Source organism: Dermacentor silvarum, chromosome 7 (assembly GCF_013339745.2).
Source record: "Dermacentor silvarum isolate Dsil-2018 chromosome 7, BIME_Dsil_1.4, whole genome shotgun sequence".
Classification (NCBI taxonomy): domain Eukaryota; kingdom Metazoa; phylum Arthropoda; class Arachnida; order Ixodida; family Ixodidae; genus Dermacentor; species Dermacentor silvarum.
The window spans coordinates 7222778-7247023 of record NC_051160.1 but is presented as its reverse complement, the minus strand read 5'-3'; the positions used below and the strand labels follow the sequence as shown (position 1 = coordinate 7247023).

Sequence of the window (24246 nt, the reverse complement as noted above, 5' to 3'; positions counted from 1 at the left end):
TGCTGTCAGGGCAGCAGAATGCTCTAGGCAACTAATTTTTGGCACATTACCAGTTGATCGACTGCATAAACTCTGCCACAGCTTTCGCATGCGAACTGAATGCACGAGTGAGTTTGTTTTCAAGGACATTGAACAGCTAGTAGAATGATTTTGATGGATATAAAAGGCCCCCAAGGTCCCTTCTGTTTGTTCTTTAGATTCCACAACGGTTTCCTTGTGAAGCTGCCCAGCCAAGTAGATGCTACAGCTGGCAGGTCCTTCTCCAATGAAGAACACTACCATTTTGGTTAACACAACAGGCGCGGCATTTCGTTCATTGCAAACTCTGCAGTCTGGTAATGAACAATGTTGTTTTGTTTAAACTTCTGCAGTGACCACAGTTCCGAAGGCCGCTTAAGCTCAAATATTCGAAAATGAACAATTCTTCTGCGACTGGATTGGGCATTCCATCCCGCTGTATATTTGCAGCCTCCACGTCTGCCGGTGGGCATTCCCCCGTCTTGTCAATAGACAAGCGTCGCTTCTCTTGTAAGGTAATAATAATAATAATAATAATAATAATAATAATAATAATAATAATACTTTATTCGTACTCAGAGTTGAATATGTAGTCCAGGCATACAGGATCACAGAAGGCGGAACTGCCTATACCGGAGTGGTTTGCATGCTGTTGTGTCTGGCGGACCTTCAGGACAAAGGAGGCCTCATCGACAGATATGAAGCTATCAAGTGCTCTTCACGCTTGTCATTTCTTGCGGCCGGGAAGTGTCACCGTCAGTCACCTGGGACTGATGGATGAGCAATTAGTTCCCAGACTGCAATGGGTTTTTGGCCTCGTGCGTAGCTAAAACAGCAACGATGCTCTTGGTGTGTTTTGTGAAGCACCAGCGCCCGCCCGAACTACGGCGAGGCCCGGCGCTGACTGTGACACGCCAACCTGGAGTCCCCTTCCGAGACAATAGCCACCGCCCTCCCTGGGAATGGTGGCTTCCGTGAACTGACCGCCACGGAGAGGCGACTGGTTCTTGCAAGGGGCCAGCGTCAAGCATTCCCGTGGGAACCACATCGTTTGGTTCCCAAGGTGTCAACCGTTGCCTATACGCGGGGGCGATCAGGCGACATTCGAGGCGGAACCCAGCGGGAAACAATGACACATCATGGGCGGGATGTGGCGAACTGGGCGAGGAGTGTCATTCGCTAAAGAAGAACTAAAGTGTATTCCCTCGTGGAGTGAAAGAGGGAAACGAAAGGGATAAAACAGCGGGTCTTGAGTGTTATGGAGGACGCTCGACCATGTAGACGCTCGGAGATGTAAACGCGAGAACATGCAAATATGTTAGAGCATGTAGACGGCTCCAATATCATGGAGCTTTTCTTGTAAAATGCCAACATGTGCTGTGTATATAAAATGTTTTTCTGATCTCACTGGACTTCTTCTCCCGGCACCTGGCACGGCACCATCCATGAAACCTTCGTGGCCGCTCGGACTTCATAACAGTGCCGAACCTGGGACCTGTGGAGCTTGTCAGACATCCCTTCTCTTCTCTTTCTTTCGTCAGAGTCTTGCTAATGTATTCTGGCAAGTTCGGAAGCACTGTGGGCACGGCATCTTCTGAGAGGGCAGGAATGCGACGTGGTATCAAGACTGCAGTTCCATTAATAAAGTCGCGAATGATAAACCTAGAGGAAAAAAAAAACTGACGGTGGTGATCAGATTGAGCTAGCGTGAAAGGCCTCGTGAATAATACTAGGATGGCAATGCCGCGACGGATGCTGTGCAACACGCTATGTATCGCGAGAAACATCCCAAAACGGGCGCCGAGACCAACTGACGGCGAAGGTACGGAGGCGAGGCCGGCAGGCCTAGGAAGGCCGGTGCGGCTAAGCTTACCGCGCCGCGAGCGGCAGCGCCACATTTCCCCTGGTGGCATCGGTGCCCAAGAGGGTCACACGCGCCTGAAGGAAAGCACCGCCGGTATTCACACCTCCCCATTCTAGCCACCCTAGCTTGGTTGTTTGACGATGGCATTGGCCGCCCAAAGTGAAGAAGGGGGCGACAATTATGACGTATTTTCGGTTTCCACCAGCAAAAGTATGCCCCTTGAGATCCGTATTTGCTATTTAAAGATGGTGTCTATGACGCTTTGCGGCCCTAAAATTGGTTTTGGCTCATAGATGTTCCGTATAAAGCCCAAGGCCGATAACGCCGCGCACCATATGCTATATGTGCTAGTGAAAGCGTGCGAGGGGAGTCTAAATCACGGTGTAAAAAAGGAAGGTGATCCGACGGCGGTGCAAGGTGCGGCCACTTAGTGTGACTCTACGCACGCCGCTGCCGCAAGGGGCAGCACCTGTTCTGAGGGCCACTTTTTCGCTCGCTTTGCTGACGCTTTTATGGGCACGCGCGGCAGAAGTGCTTTATTTCAATGAATATATGTCGTTCGCCTGCTTAAAACAACTCTACTTGGTTGGAGGAACATCCCTTTATATTTCTGCCGACATTCCGAATGACTCCGACACGGCGAGCAGCGGTGAGCGCAGCGCGCCGTCTGCACGAGCAGACGACGCGTCTCTCTCGTGTTCGAAATGACGGTATTTTGACTGTAAGTGGCATGAAACCTTCTACCTGCTCAAGATTTGGCGTCTAAATAACGAAAAATTGCATACCTTTGGGTATGGGTGTTTAAATGCTGACGGAGGTCGTAAATTATCCACTGTTGTGCCGCTTCTCCAAGGCCTCCTGAACACGTGCTGCCCCTAGCGGCGGCGCTCACTTCCGGTCACACGAAGTGGCCGCTTTCTCGCCCCAGCGCGGGCGCGCCGTCGGAACACCTATCTTCTTACACCGTGGTCTAAATCTTGCGCGCGAAAGAAACAAAAACGGGGAGGTAGCGCGCCTTCTTCCGTTGCGCTCGAGGCACAGGCGAGGATGCGAGGGGGGAGGGATAGCGGGCATCGTTGCGCTCTGGCATCAACTGCGTACTGCGCGGCGGCGCGCACGGTCCCGTGGGCCGTATCTTGAAAGCGATCTGCCTTGGGGGCAGAGGCAGCTCGTAGCTTTGCACATGCTGTGTGTTCTCGGCGCTCAGTTTGTGTTGAAGCGATAGACAACAGCACGAAGGTCACTTCGCTCGCTTCTGCTGCAGCGCTTAAATTCCTCACGCCAGCGTTTGACAGCGTGTGTCTGCGCTCATCAAATGTGATGTGTTCATGTTTGCCTGTGGGCGCTGACACCATGCTTGTTAATGTAGTTAATAAGCGAATGTTTACAAGTCTATACGGCCAATAAAACTACTATTCTTACTTTGTATAGCTGTCTACTAATTTGCTATCGCAATCGATACTTCGGCTGTCCGGCGAAAGTACAACTTCTTTTCACACGTAAGAATAAAATAATATTGTGTGCATTTCAGCACTACTCCCATTTCTCAATTTTTCCTGTTTCCTGGCTCTTTCGTTTCCCGGCTCCTACGTTTTTTTGTTTTTTTCGGTCCCCTGAAAAACGTATCAGCGGGGTTCAACTGTACCTCGAAGAATAAATACTTTTTTTAAATTTCGGTCTTAGACCCGCCTCCCCCCAAATCTCATTTCTATTCTGAAAAAGCTGACACAGGAGACAGCTTCGTCAAGACAGCATCGAAGTGAGAAAATGCAAGCTACTCTGCGGTCCAAACAAGATGTGGCCGAGCAGAAGGCTTGGAGACTCCACAGGAAAGTTGCCTGCTCACAGGGAAACATAGTCACGCTTTCTTACATGCCTTTAACCCCTTCAGGTACCAATTATTTCTGACGATTCAAAATTTAGTTTCAGTACAGTTCTTGCATCTTCAGAATCATGAAAAGTGTTCAGCTCCAGAACGAGTTCAGTATTCGGTACAGTGGAGTCTCGTTGATACTATTCTGAATAATACGTTTTTCGGGATAATACGTTTCTTTTATTTTTCTTGATAATACGGTTTGGTTGGATCATACGTTGTTGGATGATCCGATTTTTGGATGATACGCTTTATGTTCTGGTTACCATGAAGATTGTATAAATGACATTCCACTGTATTTGCAATTCCTCAGTGCATTTTGCGTCTTTACAGAAAGGGAGCTCTATGCGATAACTCTCCACAGGAATGTCAGATGTGAGAACATAAACTAATTCATGTGTAGCGTACCTGGAACAATCCTATCCAGCCACTTGAAAAATGTGCATGATGTTCTGCAGTTGTGAACAACAATGAGAGAAATGAACCCGCTATATGACGACATGCTGACACCGTGAGCAAGCATGCATCCTTCTAACTCATCTTACGGAAGAACTCTACACGTGCTATTCAAACTTGCAGCTCGTGTCCAATCAGAAGTGTTTTAGGGACATATGCAGGATGTTTTAAATTCCATTATTTTCATCAGTACCTTTAATTTTGATGTACTATCTTGACGTGCGCACAGTGCCTGGAGGGGTTAATAAAAGGTGGCGTCGCGCTGCCGAAGCACCTTCTAGGTGAGAGGCAGAGGTTCTCTGGTTGGCTGACGACGCGCACCAGCGTACCGAGTTGTTGGGCTAAGGGGGTATAGCATGTGCAGTGCAAGATGCTTCCCATAGTGTGATCGCCAGGTTGGCTCAACATGCATTTACTCCCCTATTTTTCTTCGTGCAGACATGATCAAAAGGCGGAACCTGCGCACTCGTGCCATCAAGATGCTGGTCCTCGACGAAGCTGATGAGATGCTGAACAAAGGTTGGTGCGGCAACATTTGTACTGTTGATTATACCATGGACATGGGCACAGTGAGGGCTGGTTGCTATAAAACTTGAGTTGCATCCACACCTAATTTTGCAGGAGAAAATTCATTACAGTAGAGTCTCAATGACATGAGAATGAATTATAGTTTAACCCCGCAATAATGAAATCGGTGGGGATACCGAAAAATTTCGAAATAACACTGTACAAATGAAGAAATGGTCAGCAAAACAAAAACTTAATGACAAAATTCAGAATAATGATCGTTATGTTTCCTTGTCATGCTAACAATGCCTCAGTACTACGAACTAATATTCCGAAATCTGGGGATTCTTAGATTTCCGTGTGTCAATCACGGCAGCCGAAACAGCAGGTTAGCAGACGACAAGGTGCAGAGAGCAGACGCCGCGGAGCATATGCGGAAAACCTGAGACGTCGCTCGAGAAAAAAAAACAAAACACACACACGCTGGCGAGAACTTTTTATCTATTGCAGAGGCGACGACGCGTCAGGTTTTGCAAGCGCATGCTCCACCCAGAACAGTGTCGCCTAGCAAAGGAGGCGCGTCTCTTCCTTCTTTCACCCTTCTTCCGGTGCAAGACTCTTTCTTTCACGCTTCTTTCTGCGGCCATTACTAACTACGTGTGCGGAGAAATGTAACCTCCGTTCTATGCCAGGGGCGTGCCACACGGTCGCACTTTGTATGTTTCGGACGGTGTTGTTTACGCGCGCTTGCACTTTGGCATAGTTCAGGTGTCTGCCTCGAGCTATACAGTTACGGTGTCCATGACAAGGAATGTGAAAAACAAACAGCAAGAAACATTGCGCTTTGGAGGCGACATGGAGCTACCTTTTCTTCAGTAGTTTTCTCGAAATCAGCATCTGATTTGTGCGGGTCGCTCTTATTAAACGGTTCTTCGGTGGTGCGTGGTGGCGGAATCTGCCAATAACAGGTCGATGGCGATGCGGCTGTACATTTATAAAAAAAAAACAAAAAAGAAAGGCAGTCTAAACAAGCAGCACGTTGGCCACGACAATCGTGCCATTTTTGTAAACAAAGATGAAGATGCCCACGCAAGCGCAATGTGGTGATACTTTACGCAATTTAAGTGTGAAGCAAGGGCATTTGAGCACATTTTGGAGTCTGCTAAACCTGCACAAGTAGGTAATGTGTGAAAAGATCTCCCGTCAATTTTCATTGTTGCGGGATTGCAGTTTAGCAACATTTCGTTGTCGAGAGGTACGAAAAGCATTGAATCCTATGGGCGTTTGCCGGGGATACGAAAATATTTCGTTGTCGCGACAATTTCGTAGTCGTGGGATTTTGTTATTGCGAGTTTCGACTGTAGTTACTTGTGCAGGGCATAAACATAGCGGGACTTTGCACTTTGCATATGTTGTAGATCATGGGTTCTCAAAGTGGGTTCCGCGGAACCTACGGGTTCCGCAGGCCCCTGCTCGGGGTTCCGCGAGCCACTGATAAATTTTCCCTGGTCCCGCTCCCGACAAGTGTCTAAAACGGCGAACACGAGGTGCGCTTGATCCAAAGAACCTCCATTACCCATGCCCGAGTGTCAAAAAGCACATCACAGTGCGTAACAGCAACGCGCGAACTGCGCAATAAATACGCAAGCAGCTTGTAGCCACCCAACCTCTGAGAACGGGCAGCGCGCCTAAGCTTTCGCACTTGAATCTCGGAGGCCGTAACTTACCACCATGCGCCTTTCTCCTATTTGTAGATAGGGTAGGTGCCGATAGCGTGCGCACTGACCTATACATTGATCGGGAAAAAAAAAAAAAACGCGGAGCACTGCAAATGCGCGCCGCAGAAGAGCAAGAACGGCGTAGCGTCCAACCGAAACGAAGCGGCGCAGTCCGCATCGCCGTGGTCCTCAGCGGCAATCGTACGCGGCACGTGACTGACAGCAACGCCGAAGCGCTTCGTGCCTAATTGTGCCTTTAAAGCCTTTATTCTTGCGTTTATCGCCGCGCGTAACACCGCGTTGGCGGCTAGCCGCGTGCCTCCGTAAGTGCGTAGTCGCTATCTCTCATCGCGTCGATAACCACCGCAGTTTCGTCCGCAGCGGTTGCGGCAAATAGTAGTTTCGTTTTCACTCGATGCGCGCGTCGGCTGCGTGCCTTCACAACTGCGTAGTCGCCTCCCATGGCAGCGTCGATAGCGACCGCAGTTTCGTCCGCACTTCTTGCAGCGAAAGGTAGTTTCGTTTTGACTTGGTGCGTGCGTCAGCCGCCTGCCTTCTGAACCGCACGATCGCCGTCCATGATCGCGTTGATAGCGGCGCGGGTTCGTCGACAGCGGTTGCGGCAAGCAGTAGTTTCGCTTTTACTCAGTGCAAAGCTGTCAAAGATAAAAGGCACCGGCTACATCGCGATGGACGGACAATTTGTTGGCGAGCAGCTGAGTGGCGAAAAAATAATCGGGATGTGCGCCCGTTGGTGCAAAGCGCGTCTCAGATGAAAACGCGCGCCGCGAAGGATGTCGCGAGGCCTTCGCCGCTGCTAGCGCTAATCAGTCATGAGATGAAGACAATTTCAGCTTCCGCACTGGTCTTGTGCTAAATAGAAACAAGATTTGACGATTCATTGAGTAAATAAAAGCGTGTTGACGTAGTGCAGCATTTGTTTGTTTTCTTGATACCCTCGATAATTCGGTGAAATCAAGGGGGGGGGGGGGTTCCTTGGCACTTTATGGAGCTTAGCAGGGTTCCCTGGGATGAACGTACCTGAGAACCCCTGTTGTAGATAACCACAACTGGACTCGTTGCACTTGTATAGGATTTATTACCCGCTTCAACAAAGCTTTGCTTCACAAAAATACCACCATGCACATTGAATCTGCATAATGGTTTTTCTTTTCCCCTCTGTAATCACGTCATGTGTATTTAGGGTGTCTAGCGACGGAGAGAACCGGGAAAAGTCAGGGAATTTAGAGCCTCCGGGAAAAGTGGGGAAATTGTCAGAGAATTCGTCAATGAAGTGATACAAGTCGGGGAACACATTTTTCTTGGGGCCTGCCCACACTAATGACTCGGAGAGGTCTCGCAAATTGTTTGCTTGGAAACGATCACTTTGGACGAAAAGCGAGTGTTACGGGAATAGCACTTCCATAGAGGGACGATAGATGGTGTCCAAATCCCACTCTCGGCACGCTTTTTTAGTAACGAATGTTGAAGGTAGGGCTTTCTTACAGCGTCACGAGCCAGAATTACATAATTGAAATGAAACACGGCATGTTTTAAGCGTCACCTATTTTTGCGCCATCAATTGCGCACACTGACCTCCACTAAAATTAGTTAGCACTTCCTGGCTGCAGAGGCAGGTTTACGTAGCATGTCGACCCGAGCCATGACAAGTTTACACACAATAAATCCAACATGGTGGCGTCCTTGTTCAGGTCTTTTGTTGTACACTGTGACTGGGGATGTGTGATTTGTGAGCGTCGCATTTTCCTGCCGTCCCCGCATAGTGCAAGTTGTGTGTGACGATGACGGCGACTAGGAGCTTCTGTCATTTGAGGTGAACATATCTGCATATTTTTGCTGACCAACATGGGTCACAGTAGTTCGGCTCTAGCAAGAAGCACATTGCTGCATTGAATTTTCTCAAAAATGCTCTCCAGCCAAAGTTATTCTTTAAGAGCCCGACGGACGCCTTGCCTGGCAGTAGTGCTGAATCTGTGCCTGCGGCTACCGAAGTTGCAGTGACCACAGCTCCTGTGCAAGTGTCAATGGGTGGTTTTACAGCGAAGCTGTACAGTAAAAACTTGTTAATTCACACCTCATTAATTTGAACTTTTGGATAATTCGAACTGGCTCTCACGATCCGGCCACGCAACATAGGCATCTATGGGTAAACGAACTCGTTATTTCACACGCGCATCAGCCTCCATCAATATTTCGAACTGCGCGCTGCCACGCGGTGATAAAAAAAAAGTAACCCGCAGTAAGTGATTATGGTGAAGTAGTGCTTACCGAAAAAAAGAAAGAAGCGGAAAAGGTGCCGTCCCCTGGAGCGTTTTGTCAGCCAAGGAAGAATGGGCATAGCCTTCGAGACGAGAGGTTGGTGCGCACTCTGTTGATAGCGTGTGCTCCCAATCTTGGAGGCCATAGAGCGGGCCACTGGAAGCCAAGCCAGCAGAAAATCCAACATAGTGGCCGCCAAGGCAGGATAGTGTGGCTCGGAACGAGCGATTTAGTCTGGAAAATCCAACTTTGAGGCCTAAATTCGTCCGAAAAATCGGTCGCAAAATTGCATTAGCTCTGTGGGAGCCCTGACGGTGCATATATGAAGTCCGGAATATCAATCAAGACCAAAAATCTGTCTGCTACTATAATGGAGGCGTTAGGTGCACTCTTTTTTGCGCAGTTGTCTATGCAACACCACGTGTATTATGCTTATTTCAGCAATTTGAATTAACCATCTATGTCCTTCCACCATGGGAACAACGGCTGTTCAAGCGTTGCCATCGTTACTGTCGATACTCTCGTGGCTCGAGTCGACGAGTACGTTGCCGCTGCATCACGCGCCACCACCATACAATCTTGCAAAGGGTTGCTGGTTACTACACTGTCATCAGAAGATCACGGTTCTTCGGCGCTTCGTTTATGCATTGCTGATTGCTGATACAGATGACACATATAGCGACACAGATAACATAACTACTATACAGCTCTTGTTTGGCTGATGGGCAGTCGCAACTCCGTGACTGTGATGTCTGAGACCTTTGCAGAATACCAGAGCAGTTCCTGAAGATTACGCTTCAGGCCAGCTAGAATGCTTCACTCTCGTGTGCAGAATACAGTCATGGCCCATTGGTAGTAAAATATATAACTGCTCGAATAAAAAAATGGCAGCTGCGCTTGCAATTCAGAAATAAACAAGACATCGAGCACCATTTTGCCATTTCGAGGTTTAGATGGACATTTCTAACGGAAATTTGCAGCTAGGTGTGGGAATGCATTAAAAATGACACTGAAAATCTGGTTTTCTGACCAAAGTGCTGCCGAATCGTAACTGCCAACACCAGCTTCAGTGCCATTAATTTTTTAATGTTCTTAAGGGCCAGTCCTAAACCTTGTCAATTCAACACTCGTTAATTCGGAAAATTAGATAACACGGACTCGTCTACTGGTCACAGCAGACGTGTGCATTATTTAATCCTTTCGAACTCTCGTTAATTCAGATGTACCGTCGCTTACCGATTTTCCGGGCCTCGCGAGGACCGAAATATATTCAGAAAAATCAGTCAGTCCGAAAAACTCGTTCAGCCAAGAAAAAAATCTTTATTAGGCTTAGAGTGGCTTCAAACAATCTCTAATAATGCCCTGCCTCATACTACGCTTGGAGGCAGTCAGATTTGCTTGGATTTGTGCAAGAGTGACGTCATCTCCATATACAGTCGACAAGAGCATGCCATCGCGTTGGCGACCTCCGCCAACTGAGTTCGCCATGGAGATTGAAGAAACGAGCCATGTTTCTTCACACCGCTTGGCTCTCTTGAAAGCACAGGACGTGGATCCAATCACACATATGCGAAGCCGCAAAAACACACAAACATGTGACGTCTCCAAGACACACCTGCCCTGTGGACTCACCACGTGCATAATAGCGACAAAACTTTAGATAGCTAGGGGCATAGAGTTTCACACTATAAAACCTAGAGGGAAATGTGGCGCTGCTGCGCTGTGGTATGCAAGGGAATGCAGGTATATTGTGGATTCGGATTGGCATCGTTCTTGGAGAGCCAGAACGCCTTGAAGACGCGCCTGGCTGGCACCGTTCCGTCTGTCACAATGATTCATTTCCTGCTAAAACAGGACGTAAAAAACTGCTTTAGCTTTATTATTATACAAAAACGTGCTTTGTTTAATTTTGAGGACATAATATTGGATGCACAATTCTATGAAACGTAAAAAGTATCAGCTGGCTGCTAAATTTGGAGGGTAGACGACAAGATTCTCACTCGCTTTGGAACAACTTGTCATCTGTTCTTGCTTTTCTTCGCTTGATGCTGCATTGTAGGTGAGTAAACTTTATTGAGAGATGTAATATGGGTGAATGAAAGCCTTTTATGGTAGATTTTATTTTAAGAACGCGTTATTTGTGTAGCCATATCCACGTTTTAGACGAAGCCTCATACAACACCAGCCAACACAAGCCTCGCAGACACATATCCCGTCATTCCCATGGGGGCACGGCAGCCCTTTAAGAAACTCGCATAGGACGGTGGCGCCAGTTTACCCTCTAGGTGTTGTGAGAAACTCTATGGCTAGGGGGGAAAAAATCCTGCATTAAGTGATGGTGATGGTAGTGCTAACCAAAAAAAAAAACGGAGAAAAATGCCGTCCCCTGGAGCGTTATGTCAGTCAAGGAAAAGCGTGGGCATAGCCTCCGAGACGGGAGCATGACGGGCACTCTCTTTTGATAGCGTGCACCTTCCAATTTTGGAGGGCCACTGGAAGCCAAGCCAGTGGATAATCCACCATGGTGGCCTCCAAGATCGGGTAGCGTGGGTTGGAACGAGCAATTCATTCCGGAAAATCTAACTTTGGGGCCTAAATAGGTCCGAAAATTAGGTCGCGAAAATGCATTAGCTTTATGGGAAATGGGTTAGCTCTATCGAAAGGCTTATCCGTGTTACCGAGGGTTCCACGCGTGAAGTGCTTGGTCGCGAAGTCCACGTCACCGATGCTCGGAATGCTTAGCTGCAGATCTGAGATGCACAGAAACAGAGGGATCGGCCTTGCTTCTGGGATGTCCGCGTCGTGCCCATTGTAGAGATCACGGTGGTCGATACATTGAGAGCTCGCGAGGTGCAAAAAGCAGACGATGCCCCTACGAACAAACACCATATCAGTGGCGAAACGCGCTGGAGTCACGTGGTGGGCACAGGCAGTTGGCGACTCCAGAACAACCTTCAATCATATGCTTTTTGTGCGCTTGTTTCTGTATGGCGGGGATAGCTGAAGTGGCAGACTTGGGACGGAGGAATTTGCTTACCGATCAGACCAAGATGACGGCACTTGGTTACGCTCTTTCTTTCCTGATTTCTGCAAACTTTTTCGCCAGCTTGCCTGATACAACAAACTTTTTAGAGCACTTCTAAGTTGTTTTCAGTGAAGATAAGTGAAGGAAACAAATAACTAATCAATAAAGCAGGCAAAACAAAACATGTACCCGGAACACTTTCATACTCGCACATATGCACAAAAACACTATCTTACTTTAGTGGGCGTATAGAGTTTGAAAATACATCGTTTGAGAGGATCGTTGTGACATCGGATGGTAACTTGTTCCATTGGCTTATGGTTCTGGGAAAAAATGACATTTTAAACGCTTCAGTTTTGCAGGCTATTTCTTTAACCTTATTTTCATGGTCCAGCCATTGAGAAACGTAGCCAGGCTTGGAAAAATATTTCCCGGGGTCTATGCCTGTTCGAGAGTGGAATATGTTGTGAAAAAGTTTCATTCTGAGATATTTCCTGCGTTGCTGTAGTGATTCCCGACCGAGGCTTTCTTTTGCTCTTGAAACACTAAAATTCCTGGCATAATTTGAACAAACAAAACGAGCGGCTATGTTTTGAATCCTTTATAAACTGTTCATGTCACGTGCCGACCACGGATCCCACACAGCACAAGCATAATCCAGAACAGATCGGACATTTGATTTGTACAGTAGAACCCCGCTGTTACGTTCCCGGGTGCTGCGTTTTCTCGGCTGTTACGTCGTTTTCGTCCGGTCCCGGCACAGCTCCCATAGAACCCAATGCATTGGTAACCCCGCTGTTACGTCGCAACTGTGGGACCGTTCCCGCATCATATGTTGCGAACTGCCACACCGAGCGGCCATTTTGACTTTTCATGTCGCTTGGCTTGGTTGCTTGACGATGGCATTGGCCGCCCAAAGTGCTGGGGGCGACATTTATTACGTATTTTCGGTTTCCGCCAGCAAAAGTATGGCCTTTGATATCCGCTTTTGCTATCTAAAGATGATGTCTATGACGCGTTGCGGCCCTAAAATTGGTTTTGGCTCATAGATGTTCCGTATAAAGTCCAAGGGCGATAACGCCGTCGCCGCGCGCCGTATGCTTTCTTTCGCGCGCGAGACGCAGTCGTCGGCTCTCCTCGCACGCTTTCACTCGCACATACAGCATATGTCGCCGCGCGACGTATGCTGTATGTGCGAGTGAAAGTGTGCGAGGGAAGCCGCCCGGCCGTATGCTCAATGTGCGAGTGAAAGCGCGCGAGGGGAGCCGACGACCGCGTCTCGCGCGCGAAAGAAGAGCAGGAAGGAAGCGCGCCTCCTTCCGTTGCGCTCGAGGCACCAGCGAGATTCTACTGAATCTACGACGCTGCCCGCTACCCCCCCCCCGAGGGGGGGGGGGGGGGGGTAGCGGGCAGCGTCGTGCTCTGGCATCATACTGCGCGGCGGCGCGCGCACGGTCCCGCGGGCCGTATCTTGAAAGCGATCTGCGTGGGGGCAGATTCTACGCAGTGTAGGTGTGTCGGCGGCTCGTGGCTTTGTGCGTGCTGCGTGTTCTCGGCGCTCAGTTTGGGTTGAAGCGATAGACAACAGCACGAAGGTCACTTCGCTCGCTTCTGCAGCGGCAGTTTGGGTTGAAGCGATAGACAACAGCACGAAGGTCACTTCGCTCGCTTCTAGCGGCGCTTAACTGCACGTGTCCGCGCTCATCGAGTGTGATGTGTTCATGTTTGCCTGTGGGCGCTGACACCATGTTTGTTAATTAGTTAATAACCGAATGTTTACAAGTTTATACAGACGATAAAACTACTATTCTTACTTTGTTTAGCTCATCGCAATCGATACTTCGGCTGTCGGGCGAAACTACTTTTTGTCGCACGTAAGAATTGAAATAATATTGTGTGCAGTTCAACACTACTCCCATTTCTAAATTTTTCCTGTTTCCTGGCTCTTGCGTTTCCCGGCTCTTAGTTTTTTTTTTAAGGTCCCGTGAAAAACCTAACAGCGGGGTTCTACTGTACAATGATACCTTTGTCTCCAGTGGCAACTTTTTTGCATTTCTGTGCAGGAAACCTAGAATGCGGCATGCTTTAGTTGTGATGTGATCAATGTGACGGCTCCAAGAAAGAACTGGTGTGAAATAAACGCCAAGATGTTTATGCTCCTGAACTGATAATATCGTGGTTGAATTTAAAGAGTAACAGAAGTCATGAGTTTTTCTTTTCCTCGAAAAACGCATATGAACGGTTGTTTTTTCAAGTTAATGAGCATGTGCCACTTATTGCACCACTGATTTATCTTGGACAGGTCATTTTGTAAAACATTGCAGTCATGGGTAGTATGAACAGTCCTGTACAAAACACAATCATCGGCTAATAGGCTCATTTGCGATGAAATTCCGGAGCAAATATCATTTATATAGATCACGCCAGAGGACACATCAACTTCACGGGATGTTTTGCCGTTAAGCACAACTTTCTGTCTTCTTAAATTTAGGTATTCTTTTATCCAGTTAACAACAGTACTGTTTATATTATACATTTCTAATTTTTCTATAAGAGTGAGGGACAACATCGAACGCCTTCTTGAAATCTAGAAACAGTCAACAGAAAAACTTTATCCAAAGCTCCTGCTAAATCGTGCGTCAACTCAAGCAACTGTGTTGTGCAGGAAAGTCCACCACGGAATTCATGCTGCTGGGGGCTGAGCAAAGAGTGCACGTTCATGTGGCTCATAACATTACTGTAAAGCACATGCTCAAGCATCTTACATGTAACGTTGGTAAGCGAGATAGGCTGGTAATTCCTTTATGCACACCTTTATCCACCTTTATGCACAGGGACAACATTGGCAAGTTTCCAGTCATCTGGTAAAGAGATTTCTAGTAGAGATTTAGTAAAGATTACACAAAAGTATTTGGACACTTACCATGGGCACAAAGAAAGCAGTGCCGGTGACAACGCATCAGGCCCAGTTGCTTTAGACGCATTCAGTGTATTGAGAGCGGCCTCTATTCCTTATTGGTCGATCATGATATCGTCAATGGGCTTACCCAATACTGGAAATTCTAGAAACTTTTTTTCTTGCTCACTTTAAGCGCAACATAACACCTATTCAACGGCTCAATGGTAGAAACGGGTTTACACCGTGACATAGGTACAGGTAAAGCCATTCTATGAAAAATTACTCATCCTAGTTTGGTCGTTTTTAGCCTGAATGTCGCATTGATGCGCACAAAGCTGGCTCCACTATATTTACTAATTTACTATTTTACATTTACATTTTTATTTACATTTTTACATTTACATTTACAAAAATTTACATTTTTCTCAATGAATGTTAGTAGGGATTGTGCCAAAAGTGATTGTCGCTGTGCCATGTCGGATATTCGCCTGAGCCGAAACGGACCAAGCAACAAATGAAACACAAGAATGAAAGCCTCCTTTCGTTGATGCTGTCTTGGTAGTAAAACTAAATACACAAACCTATAGCATGCCATCATCATCATCATTCTGGAAGTTAGTGGAGCGTGTGTAGCTATGGATATAGCCGATGCGGTTTTCGAGCTTTTCTTGTATTTCTTTCTGGCTGATGTTCCAATGTACTGCGCTGTACGGTCTCATTGCTTGTTTTGCAGTTTGGTATTCCTCATAGCTGCATGACACGGAGCTCACTCAAGGAGTTCGTATTCATGTTTGCAGTGCCCGACTTAACCCCTTCAGTCACGAATTATGATAGACTTTCGATAAATGTATGAAATTTACAAATATTTATGCCAAGGTACTGCATGCTCCATTGAAAGCAAATCTAGGTAGTGGAAGGACTCCTTGTGCATATTATGATGACTCATTATAATTATAGAGTTATCGAATATCTGCTTAGTGATCAGTCAGTCATACTACGTTTCTTCATAAAATAAATTTAGTAAACCGCTCGAATTACATACACAATTTAATTATTCGCTGCAAGCATTACTAGAAAGGAAAAAAAGTTATTTCACAGCTGCTACCAAACCGCTTCACGTCGAACAGCCCGTCAAACACGGTAGTGCCTTCACCAAAGCGGTCGTCTATAGTGACACATTGCACTCAGAAATAAAATGGAGGTGCGTTAGGGTAAGCGGAATTTTCAAGTTACTATAAGCTTAATGTTCGCGATCTATTCCATGACACCACTGCAGAGAAATTGCGAAAATAAGTCGCGTACACAAATGTGTACGCCGTGACTGAAGGGGTTAATAAACACTCGACCAGAAATAATGTAAACTCTCAAGGAGTGTGTTCGATCATAAAAAATCCTCGGATAATATCCGGTTGCACATTGCTTAGCATAATTGTTTCAAAGTAAAGTAAAACCTCGTTAATTTAGATTTCAAGGGACCAATAAAAATGTCCGAATTAACCGAATGTCGAATTATCAAGGGTATCACGAAAACAATACACAAGGGCTTACTATGTCAGCATGCTTTTATTCACTGAATGAATCAGCAAGTCCTGTTTCTATTTTGCACAAAAGCAGTGCGAAGGCTGCAATTCTCGTCCATCTCATGACTGATTAGCAATTGCAGCGGCGAAGGCCTTGCGACTTCATTCACAGCGCGGCTGCGACTCGCGCCTTCATTTGAGACACGTGTTTCACTACTGCGCGCACATCCTGATTATTTTTTTGCCAGTGTCGCCAGGACGCCGCCTATCACGATGTAGACAGTGCTGTTCATCTTCGACAACTTTGCACCGAGTAAAAACGAAACTACCGTTTGCCGCAAACGCTGTGGATGAAACCGCGGCCGCTGTAAATGCAATCATGAATGACGACTACGCAGTTACGAAGGCACACAGCCAACGCATGCACGGTGTCAAAACAAAACTAGTTTGCCGCAACCGCTGCGGAAGGAATCGCGGCCGCTATCGGCGAGATCATGGATGGCGACTGCGTAGTCTTGAAGGCACGCAGCCAACGCGGTGCTATGCGTGGCGGTAAACGCATGAATAAAGGCTTTCAAGGCATGAATAGGCACGAAGCGTTCTAGCGATTCTGTCATTCATGTACGATTTCTACTGATGGCTACGGCGATATGAACTCTGCCGCTTCGTTTCGGTGGATGCGCCGTATTTGCTCTTTTTCAGCGCTTGCCGAGCTCAGAGTGGTCCGAATTAACGAGAGTTTCATTGCATTAAATAATGCATACGCCTGCCGAGACCAAAGGACGGGGCCGAATTATTCTGTTTTTTGAATTAACGAGGGTCAAATTAACGAGGTTTTACTGTATCTTGTAATGCTTGTATTCAACTGCTGACATATGTATAATTTGTGTATGAGTTAGGACTTTCTTTGCAACCCTGCACAATTGTTGGAGCAGGTTCCGCGGTTTTAATTTAATAGCCTTTTGCATAGTCCATGGCACAGCTATTCTGGAGAGATTGTACACATTAGAAGAAACCTCCGGAACTTCAGTTTAGTCGTGCATTTCCTTGTCACATGCTCTAATCTCCAAAGTTTTTTTTTCTTGCTCAATTGAAGTGTGCCTAAAGTGTAAATCGTGAAAGCAGGGTTTTGTCACGTGATATACGTACATTGTAATAAAAATAATGAAACCAGGTTGGTAATTTTTAGTCCGTGTGCCTTATTGATGCAGGTAAAGCCAGCTCCACTGTATTGATTAACTATTTCAATCAAAATTGAGACCATATCCGGTATAGAAATGTATGTTGAACACTGCACCAAGAGTGCTTTTTGCTGCATCAACCAGACTTTTACCTTTACCAATAGGTCAAATGACCGTTCCACCACTGCTGCCTTTGTCAACCTTCACCTCAACGGCCTTGGTAACTTGGACAGTGTTTCACTTCCAAGCAGATCATTGCGTTGGTGGGGTGGCTACCATAGCAGCTACTGTGGCCCTCCGGCACAGAGGTCTTTGTTGTGGTGTTGACAAGCACTTCCTATGCGCATAGCATGCTCAGGGGTGGTTGCGAAGCACCTGCTGTGTGCATTAGTTGTAAAGCAACAAATCAACAGTTGGAGATGCCGAAATCTCTTCATCGTACAGGTAAATTTCTTGTAGTGGACTTAGCTGTAGAGGCATTCACAGTACATTTAAAAGATAGGAATTTAACCACGACTCAGAATACGCCATTATACTAGTCATTTCGTTGCAGAGGCATTGGACTGTGTATCTGGCTGCCCTCATTATTTTGGAGTAAGATTTGTAATGTGGCTCTGTTCAATTAATTGTGCCTGGCCTCATCGCAGGGTTCAAGGAGCAAATCTACGATGTGTACCGGTACCTGCCACCATGCACTCAGGTGGTGCTCATCTCTGCCACCCTTCCCCACGAAATCCTGGAGATGACCAGCAAGTTCATGACGGACCCTGTGCGCATTCTTGTTAAACGGTGGGTCGTCTTCGATTTGCTCTCTGTGACCTTTAGGGCAAGTCAGTTGTTGATTATCATGGGCAATCACTGCACGAATGAAATAGGCACAAGACGGGCTACAAGTCTGCTTTTTCCAATCCCCATTGTTTCCTCTCCATTAATTCTCTGACCATTATTGTGCATATGACACTCCACAAACAGCCAGCCGTTTCAGTTGAGATGAGGTGAAGAACTGCTACTGGCGTAAAGTAGCACCCAGTTATCATTGTTAGGTTTATTTTTTCTTTGTGTTGTTATGCTGTTCCTGGCTAACACGTTTTCTTTTGCTCATGAATGTGTTGCTGAAAAGAGGGATATGCAGGATATGGCATGCAAGATTTGCCCTATATTCTGTGACAATTGATTTTTTTTTTCTTAGGACAGTAACATGTCATCAAGGTATACAGTGAAATCATGATATAACGAGCTTCACTGGGCCGCAGCAAATTTTTTTTTAATTCTGAAAGGTCGTTATAGTGAAATCCCCAAAATTAACCATTTCACCCATCAACCCATTAGTTGCCACCGAATGAGCTATTTATGAAAACGTCACTGTTGGGTCTCGGCCCATGCTGCTCCATGGATTCCGCCCCCAAGCACCACCAAAGCACCATATGGTAAGAGTGGCACACGCAAAAGAGACGCTGGTGCCAAGAAAACCACCAACAAAGTGGAAGCTCCGTGTCACCTCTGAAGTGCAATGTTTATTTTGGTTAGTTTGGTTTTCACATTTCTTGCCATGGGACACTGCAGCCGTCTCACTCGAGGTGGATGCTTGAACTATTCCTAAGTGCAACTGTGTCTAAACGACATCATCCATATAGTGCGACAGTGTGGCATCGCCGCAAATACTACGGAGGTTACATTTCTCACTGCGCGTAGCTGGTACGACCGCAGAAAGAAGCGCAAAAGAAAAGAAAAAGGAAGAGACACACCTCTGTTGCTGAATGACACTTGTCTGGGCGGAGCACATGCTCACAGAACCAGAGGCGTCGTTGCCTTCTCAATGAAAAAATATCCCCCTCCCGCGTTCTCCTTCAGTGCCCAGGCACGCTTTCTGCATCTTATTGTCTGCTAACCTACTGTTTGACTTCCATGAAGGAAACATAGAAATCGAAGAATCCCCGGATTTTTAAATACAGTAAAAGCTCATTAATTCGTATTCCACGGGAATGCTCCAAAAATTCGAATTAAACAAAATTCAAACTAACGAAAGTCAGAGAAAAAATCGCTTGGTTGAGGCGCGGATATAGCACGATGTAGCGTGAGCGCGCGCGCAAGTGCTAGCGAGAGCAACAGTCTATACTTCGATCCACTGGCGCAGCCAACGTAACGGGACGCGGCCAACACAGTCTCACGTGCCCAACGTCGAGATGGCTCTTGCTCCGTCCCCATGTTCTTCGTGCCGACTGCGCCGACCCACAATGCATTGCGCGAAGAAAAAAGGTGCCCACGCCGCAACGCCGATGGTCGCAGACATCCGTTCAAAGCAGCGTGAAGGTCGGGGATCGTTCTGCAAATGCTCCAAAGAGAGCAGCCGACGGCGCTTCGGCTGGCGCTGCGCAAGTGGCATAGCATGACCGGCTGCGCTTTCCCGCACACCGCAAACGTCGGACTATAAACGCACCTTTTAGTCCTACGTTTTCGGCACACGGGCGAGCGTCGCTTGCGGCCAGTCACGCTACACTGCTTGCGCTGCGCCAGCCGAAATACCGTCCCCTCTATAGTGAGATCAGCGCGCCATAAGCTGCTCTTTTTGGAACATGTGCACAATCCCCAACTCGCCCACCGCTTTGAATGGCTGTCTGCGCCCGTTGGCAAAGCGGGGTGGGCGTGTTTTAGAGCGCTTGCCACGGGAGCGGGCCCAAGATGGAAAGAACAACGCGGTGCGGACCGCGCAGTGCAACCAGCATGGCCAACGTGCTCCCGCGCACTAGCACTGTCGCCATCCACGATGGCGCGGAGTTGGAATTATCGGTGGCGGTGTGGGTTTCAGTGTGAATTAGCAGGATGCATTACATATTACTTTCAATACATTGTTGGACGAACCGCGGCAGCTACTTCGAATTATCCAAAATTTTGAACGAGCTTTTACTGTATTCATTGTCGGGGTGCGCACAGGTCCTTGAAATCCTTGAAAACCCTTGAAATTGAAAGTTCTGTTTTCAAGACCTTGAAAGTCCTGGAATTTCTTTTCCGTCCTTGAGAACCCTTGAATTCGTTGGGTTTTCACGGGGTCTGACAGTGCGACTCACATTATATGGCGGTTGAGGGTGGTCCCGGCAAACTTCATTGCTTTCCGCAATGCCGGGACCACAAAGTCAAACTTCCTGCGCGAGGAAGGAGCGAGTGCGCGTCTGCCGCACATTTTTCTTTTTTCCCCTCTGGCTTGCTTCGACTTCGGGGTTGGCCAAAAGCCATAAGTTGCTGGCCACAATGAGGCTCAAGTTGTGCCATCATGCTTATTTGTAACGAAAAAGCAGTTACATGAATCTTAACAGTTTAATTTGGTAGTATTTCACTTTTTTTTGGGGGGGGGGGGGGGGGGGGTTCGCCTTGGGTAGGATTTATTGGCTACCCACTAAAAACAGGTACAGCCTCATAGCCTCACATACAGCATACTGCCCATGGCGATGATGTTATCGCCCTTGGACTTTATACGCAACATCTATGTGCCAAAACCAATTTTAGGGCCCCAGCGCATCATAGACACCAACTTTAGATAGCAAATGCAGATTTTAAAAGCTATGAGCTCTTTGTGTTCTGTGCTCTTTTGCTGACGAAAACCGAAAATATGTCGTAGGTGTCGCCCTAGCACTTTGGGTGGCTAATCCCGTCATCAAACCACGACGCCAAGCGACATGAAAAATAAACATGGCTGCTCGGGCCGGCGTGGGGTGGCAGTTCGCAACACATGGGAGTGGGAATGGTCTCACAGTTGCGACGCAACAGCAGGGTTCCCAGTGCATTGGGTCCTATGGGAGTGATGCCGGGACCGGTCAAAACGACGTAACAGCCAGGAAAACGCAGCACCCGGGAACATAACAGCGCCGTTCTACTGTCAAAAGGTTTCACTGTATATTTAGCAGGCTATGCCAGCCGTGCTGTGTTCGTGTGGATTTGAAAAATTTACCCTTTGAGCTTTGGTAAAACAGTCGTTTACATCTACAGGAGTTCTTCTGCAAGGTGTTCCTAAGTTCATTGAAACAAATTATCGTATTCAATCTATCCTTTCGCGCACCTTTTTTCCAAGGAAATGGGTCCAAAAAGTGCCTGCATGTCGAGATTGGATATGAAACCGAGACCGCATTCGTGACCTTGGCAACAACCTACTGTCGGAACAAATTCCATCGTCATTACGAGATTACAGCAGAACAAGTTTTTGCGTGTGCTAGGGGTGATGACGTGGCACTTTCATAACAAATGCTCATTCAGTAAGGAGAGGTATTTTATATGCTGTGCTGTGCTGGTGGCAACAGAGCTGCATCAGTTTTCCGTCGTGCGAGTCTTTTGTGCATCGTAGGACAAACTGGCAAATTGGTTAGTCTAGACGTGAGTCGCCATCCGGTTTGCGACGGTTGTGGAGTTCATGGGAAAACTTGATACCATACAGAGGATCTGAAGGTTTTACCCATAGCGAGAAGGAGCTGAGAGTGGTGATGATGCAACATTAAGTGTAATTGAATTTCCATTATCTTAAAGTAAATTTGGCAGGTTTCATCTTTTTCAAATTGTGCAAATGTAAGATTTGGGGTGTAGATTATTTTTTTTACTTTGAGCTGTGAAGAACTGGGCGTGCCTTAAATTCGGGGGCACATAAAAATAGGCAAATGCGGTACGAACGAAATTGCACTGAGCAGCATGTAATGTATCCATGAAATTAACATGCGATGCACCTTTTATTGTGTTGCATAACTCGTGTGTCAGCACCTGAGTTTATTAATTCTGTGCTCTTGTTTGGTTTTAGTGATGAGTTGACCCTGGAAGGCATCAAGCAGTTCTTTGTAGCTGTGGAGCGGGAGGAGTGGAAGTTTGACACACTGTGCGACTTGTATGACACGCTCACCATCACCCAGGCCGTCATCTTCTGCAACACCAAGAGAAAGGTAGGTTAGCCTGATAAGGAGTGGAGGTGGTGCCAGTGTTTTGTGGAGACAATTGTACCGGCTTCTACTGGTCAAACTTGTGAAATCTCTCCTTACAGGGGAGAGCCAAGAAAATATGTTGCAATTGGGAACAGGCATATTCATCTGGAAGTATGGCGACACATTGCTGATCTAGATAAATTTAAGCCTCGTTAATTTGGCCCCCGTTAATTTGGAAATTTGGAAACGGCGTCTGGTCCCATCAAACATGTGCATAAACCTATGACACGAAACTAGTCATATTTTGTCATACTTCAGTTTCGTATAGTTGGCGGAGCTCAAAGGTACGTGAGGCATATAATATCGCTTTTGGCGTTCGGCACTATCTCTGCATCACTATGGTTATCGGCCCGGTACTTACAGTCTATGCTAGCTACCCTATCTACCGTATTTATTCGAATCTAGGCCGATAGTTTTTTTCAAATAATCACATACGAAACTCTAGGGTCGGCTTAGATTCGAGGATTTTAAAAAACGCGCCAGTTTTTAACTGAAACTGATAAATATGGTGCATAGTTAGCGCCATCTAGAAAAGTCAGTATCGCAGCCGCAACTAGCCGCGCCAGTAGCCAGCTGAAGTACACGAGCGACGTCGCCATTTTGACCTGCGTCATATCGGTAGTATCTGTATGGTGCAGCATCGGCGCGCGGTGGGGCGTTATCGTAATGGCACCAAATGGGCGATGCCACTATAGGGCCGCTTTCTAAACCAATACTGTATTTACTCGAATCTAACGCGCACTTTCAACACGACCCTAAATCTGCGTCGGCATTTCAAAATGGCCGCCTCGCACGCGCGTCGTGCTAGCATGCGGAAGCTTCCTCCGTGTGCTGCAGTACACGTGCTTAGGCAATAGTCTACCGTCTGTCTTCACGTTCTCAGCGTCTGCTCTATCTATCAGCATGAAGTACCGAGTTCATCATGATGCCGCATTTAAAATGAAAGTGATCATCTGTGCGGAGACGGACGGAAATCGGGCCGCATCACGGGCGTTCGGAGAATCCGAAACTTGCGAGCGGGACTGGCGCAAACAGAAGGAGAGGATTTTCGCCAGCAAAGCTATGCGGAACGGTTTCAGTGGACCGAAGCAGGACGTAATCTGCGACGATCCACTCTGGCGATACGATCAGGCTTAGCCCTATCTTGAAAGCAACCTGCGACGGGTAAAGTCCGCCGCGCGCCGTGTTTTCGCCGCGTTGAAGCGAGAGGCATGCTAGCACGAAGGCGCGCTTCGTCTCCAGCGTTTGACAGTTCGTTTCCGCGGTCAACGAGCGAGATTTGTTCATGTTTGCTTGAGCGCGCGTGACACCGTGCTTGTTAATAGCGGTCTACTAATTTGCTACTGCATTCGATGCATCGCCTTTCGGGCGAAACTACGACTTTTTTTTTTATTCATCGCAACATCAGTGCATCGGGAGGAAATCTATTTTTCCAAATTTTTCCTCACGGAAAACGGGTGCGCATTACAATTGAGGAAGCGTGAGAATCGAGTAAATACGGTAGTTGTGCTAGCCGTAGAGGCATCGTCAAACGTTCAAGCCGGGCGGAACTTCGGCATCGGTCTGTCGTTGGAGGGGGCCACGGGAGATTGTTTTTGCGTGCGCCGCAACGTGCGCTCCTTCCAAAAATGCAGCATCTCTAATGCGCTGGATGGTACTGAATATAGCGCACTGTTTGAAGATATCAGCAGTAAGGAAGATAGCGACGAGGCTAGCAGCGATGGTGACATAGAGTGAGCTCGGCATGTTCAAATTTAATAAATGCTGTTTCATTTTGCGAATGCTGTCCTCGCTTTTTCGTTCGGCCTACATTCGAGGTAAGCTTTTTTTTTTTCGGACTTCGAACTTTTGGGGGGTCGGCTTAGAATCGGAGTCGGCCTAGATTCGAGTAAATACGGTATATATACTTCATTTAGAGTGCAGCTCTTAGGCACGGCGAGCGGCGGCGGT

The 24246-nt window shown here is 47.2% G+C and overlaps 1 protein-coding gene across 1 annotated transcript in view; it reads left to right on the top strand.

Annotated features, from left to right (window-relative positions):
• Positions 1-24246, top strand: part of LOC119457491 (eukaryotic initiation factor 4A-III) — a 63661-nt gene that overhangs the window by 24726 nt on the left and 14689 nt on the right. Inside the window, exons 4-6 of the mRNA XM_037719077.2 lie at positions 4650-4730; positions 17989-18130; positions 22119-22257. Coding sequence (XP_037575005.1) covers positions 4650-4730; positions 17989-18130; positions 22119-22257 — 362 coding nt within the window. The remainder of the gene's footprint in view (positions 1-4649; positions 4731-17988; positions 18131-22118; positions 22258-24246) is intronic.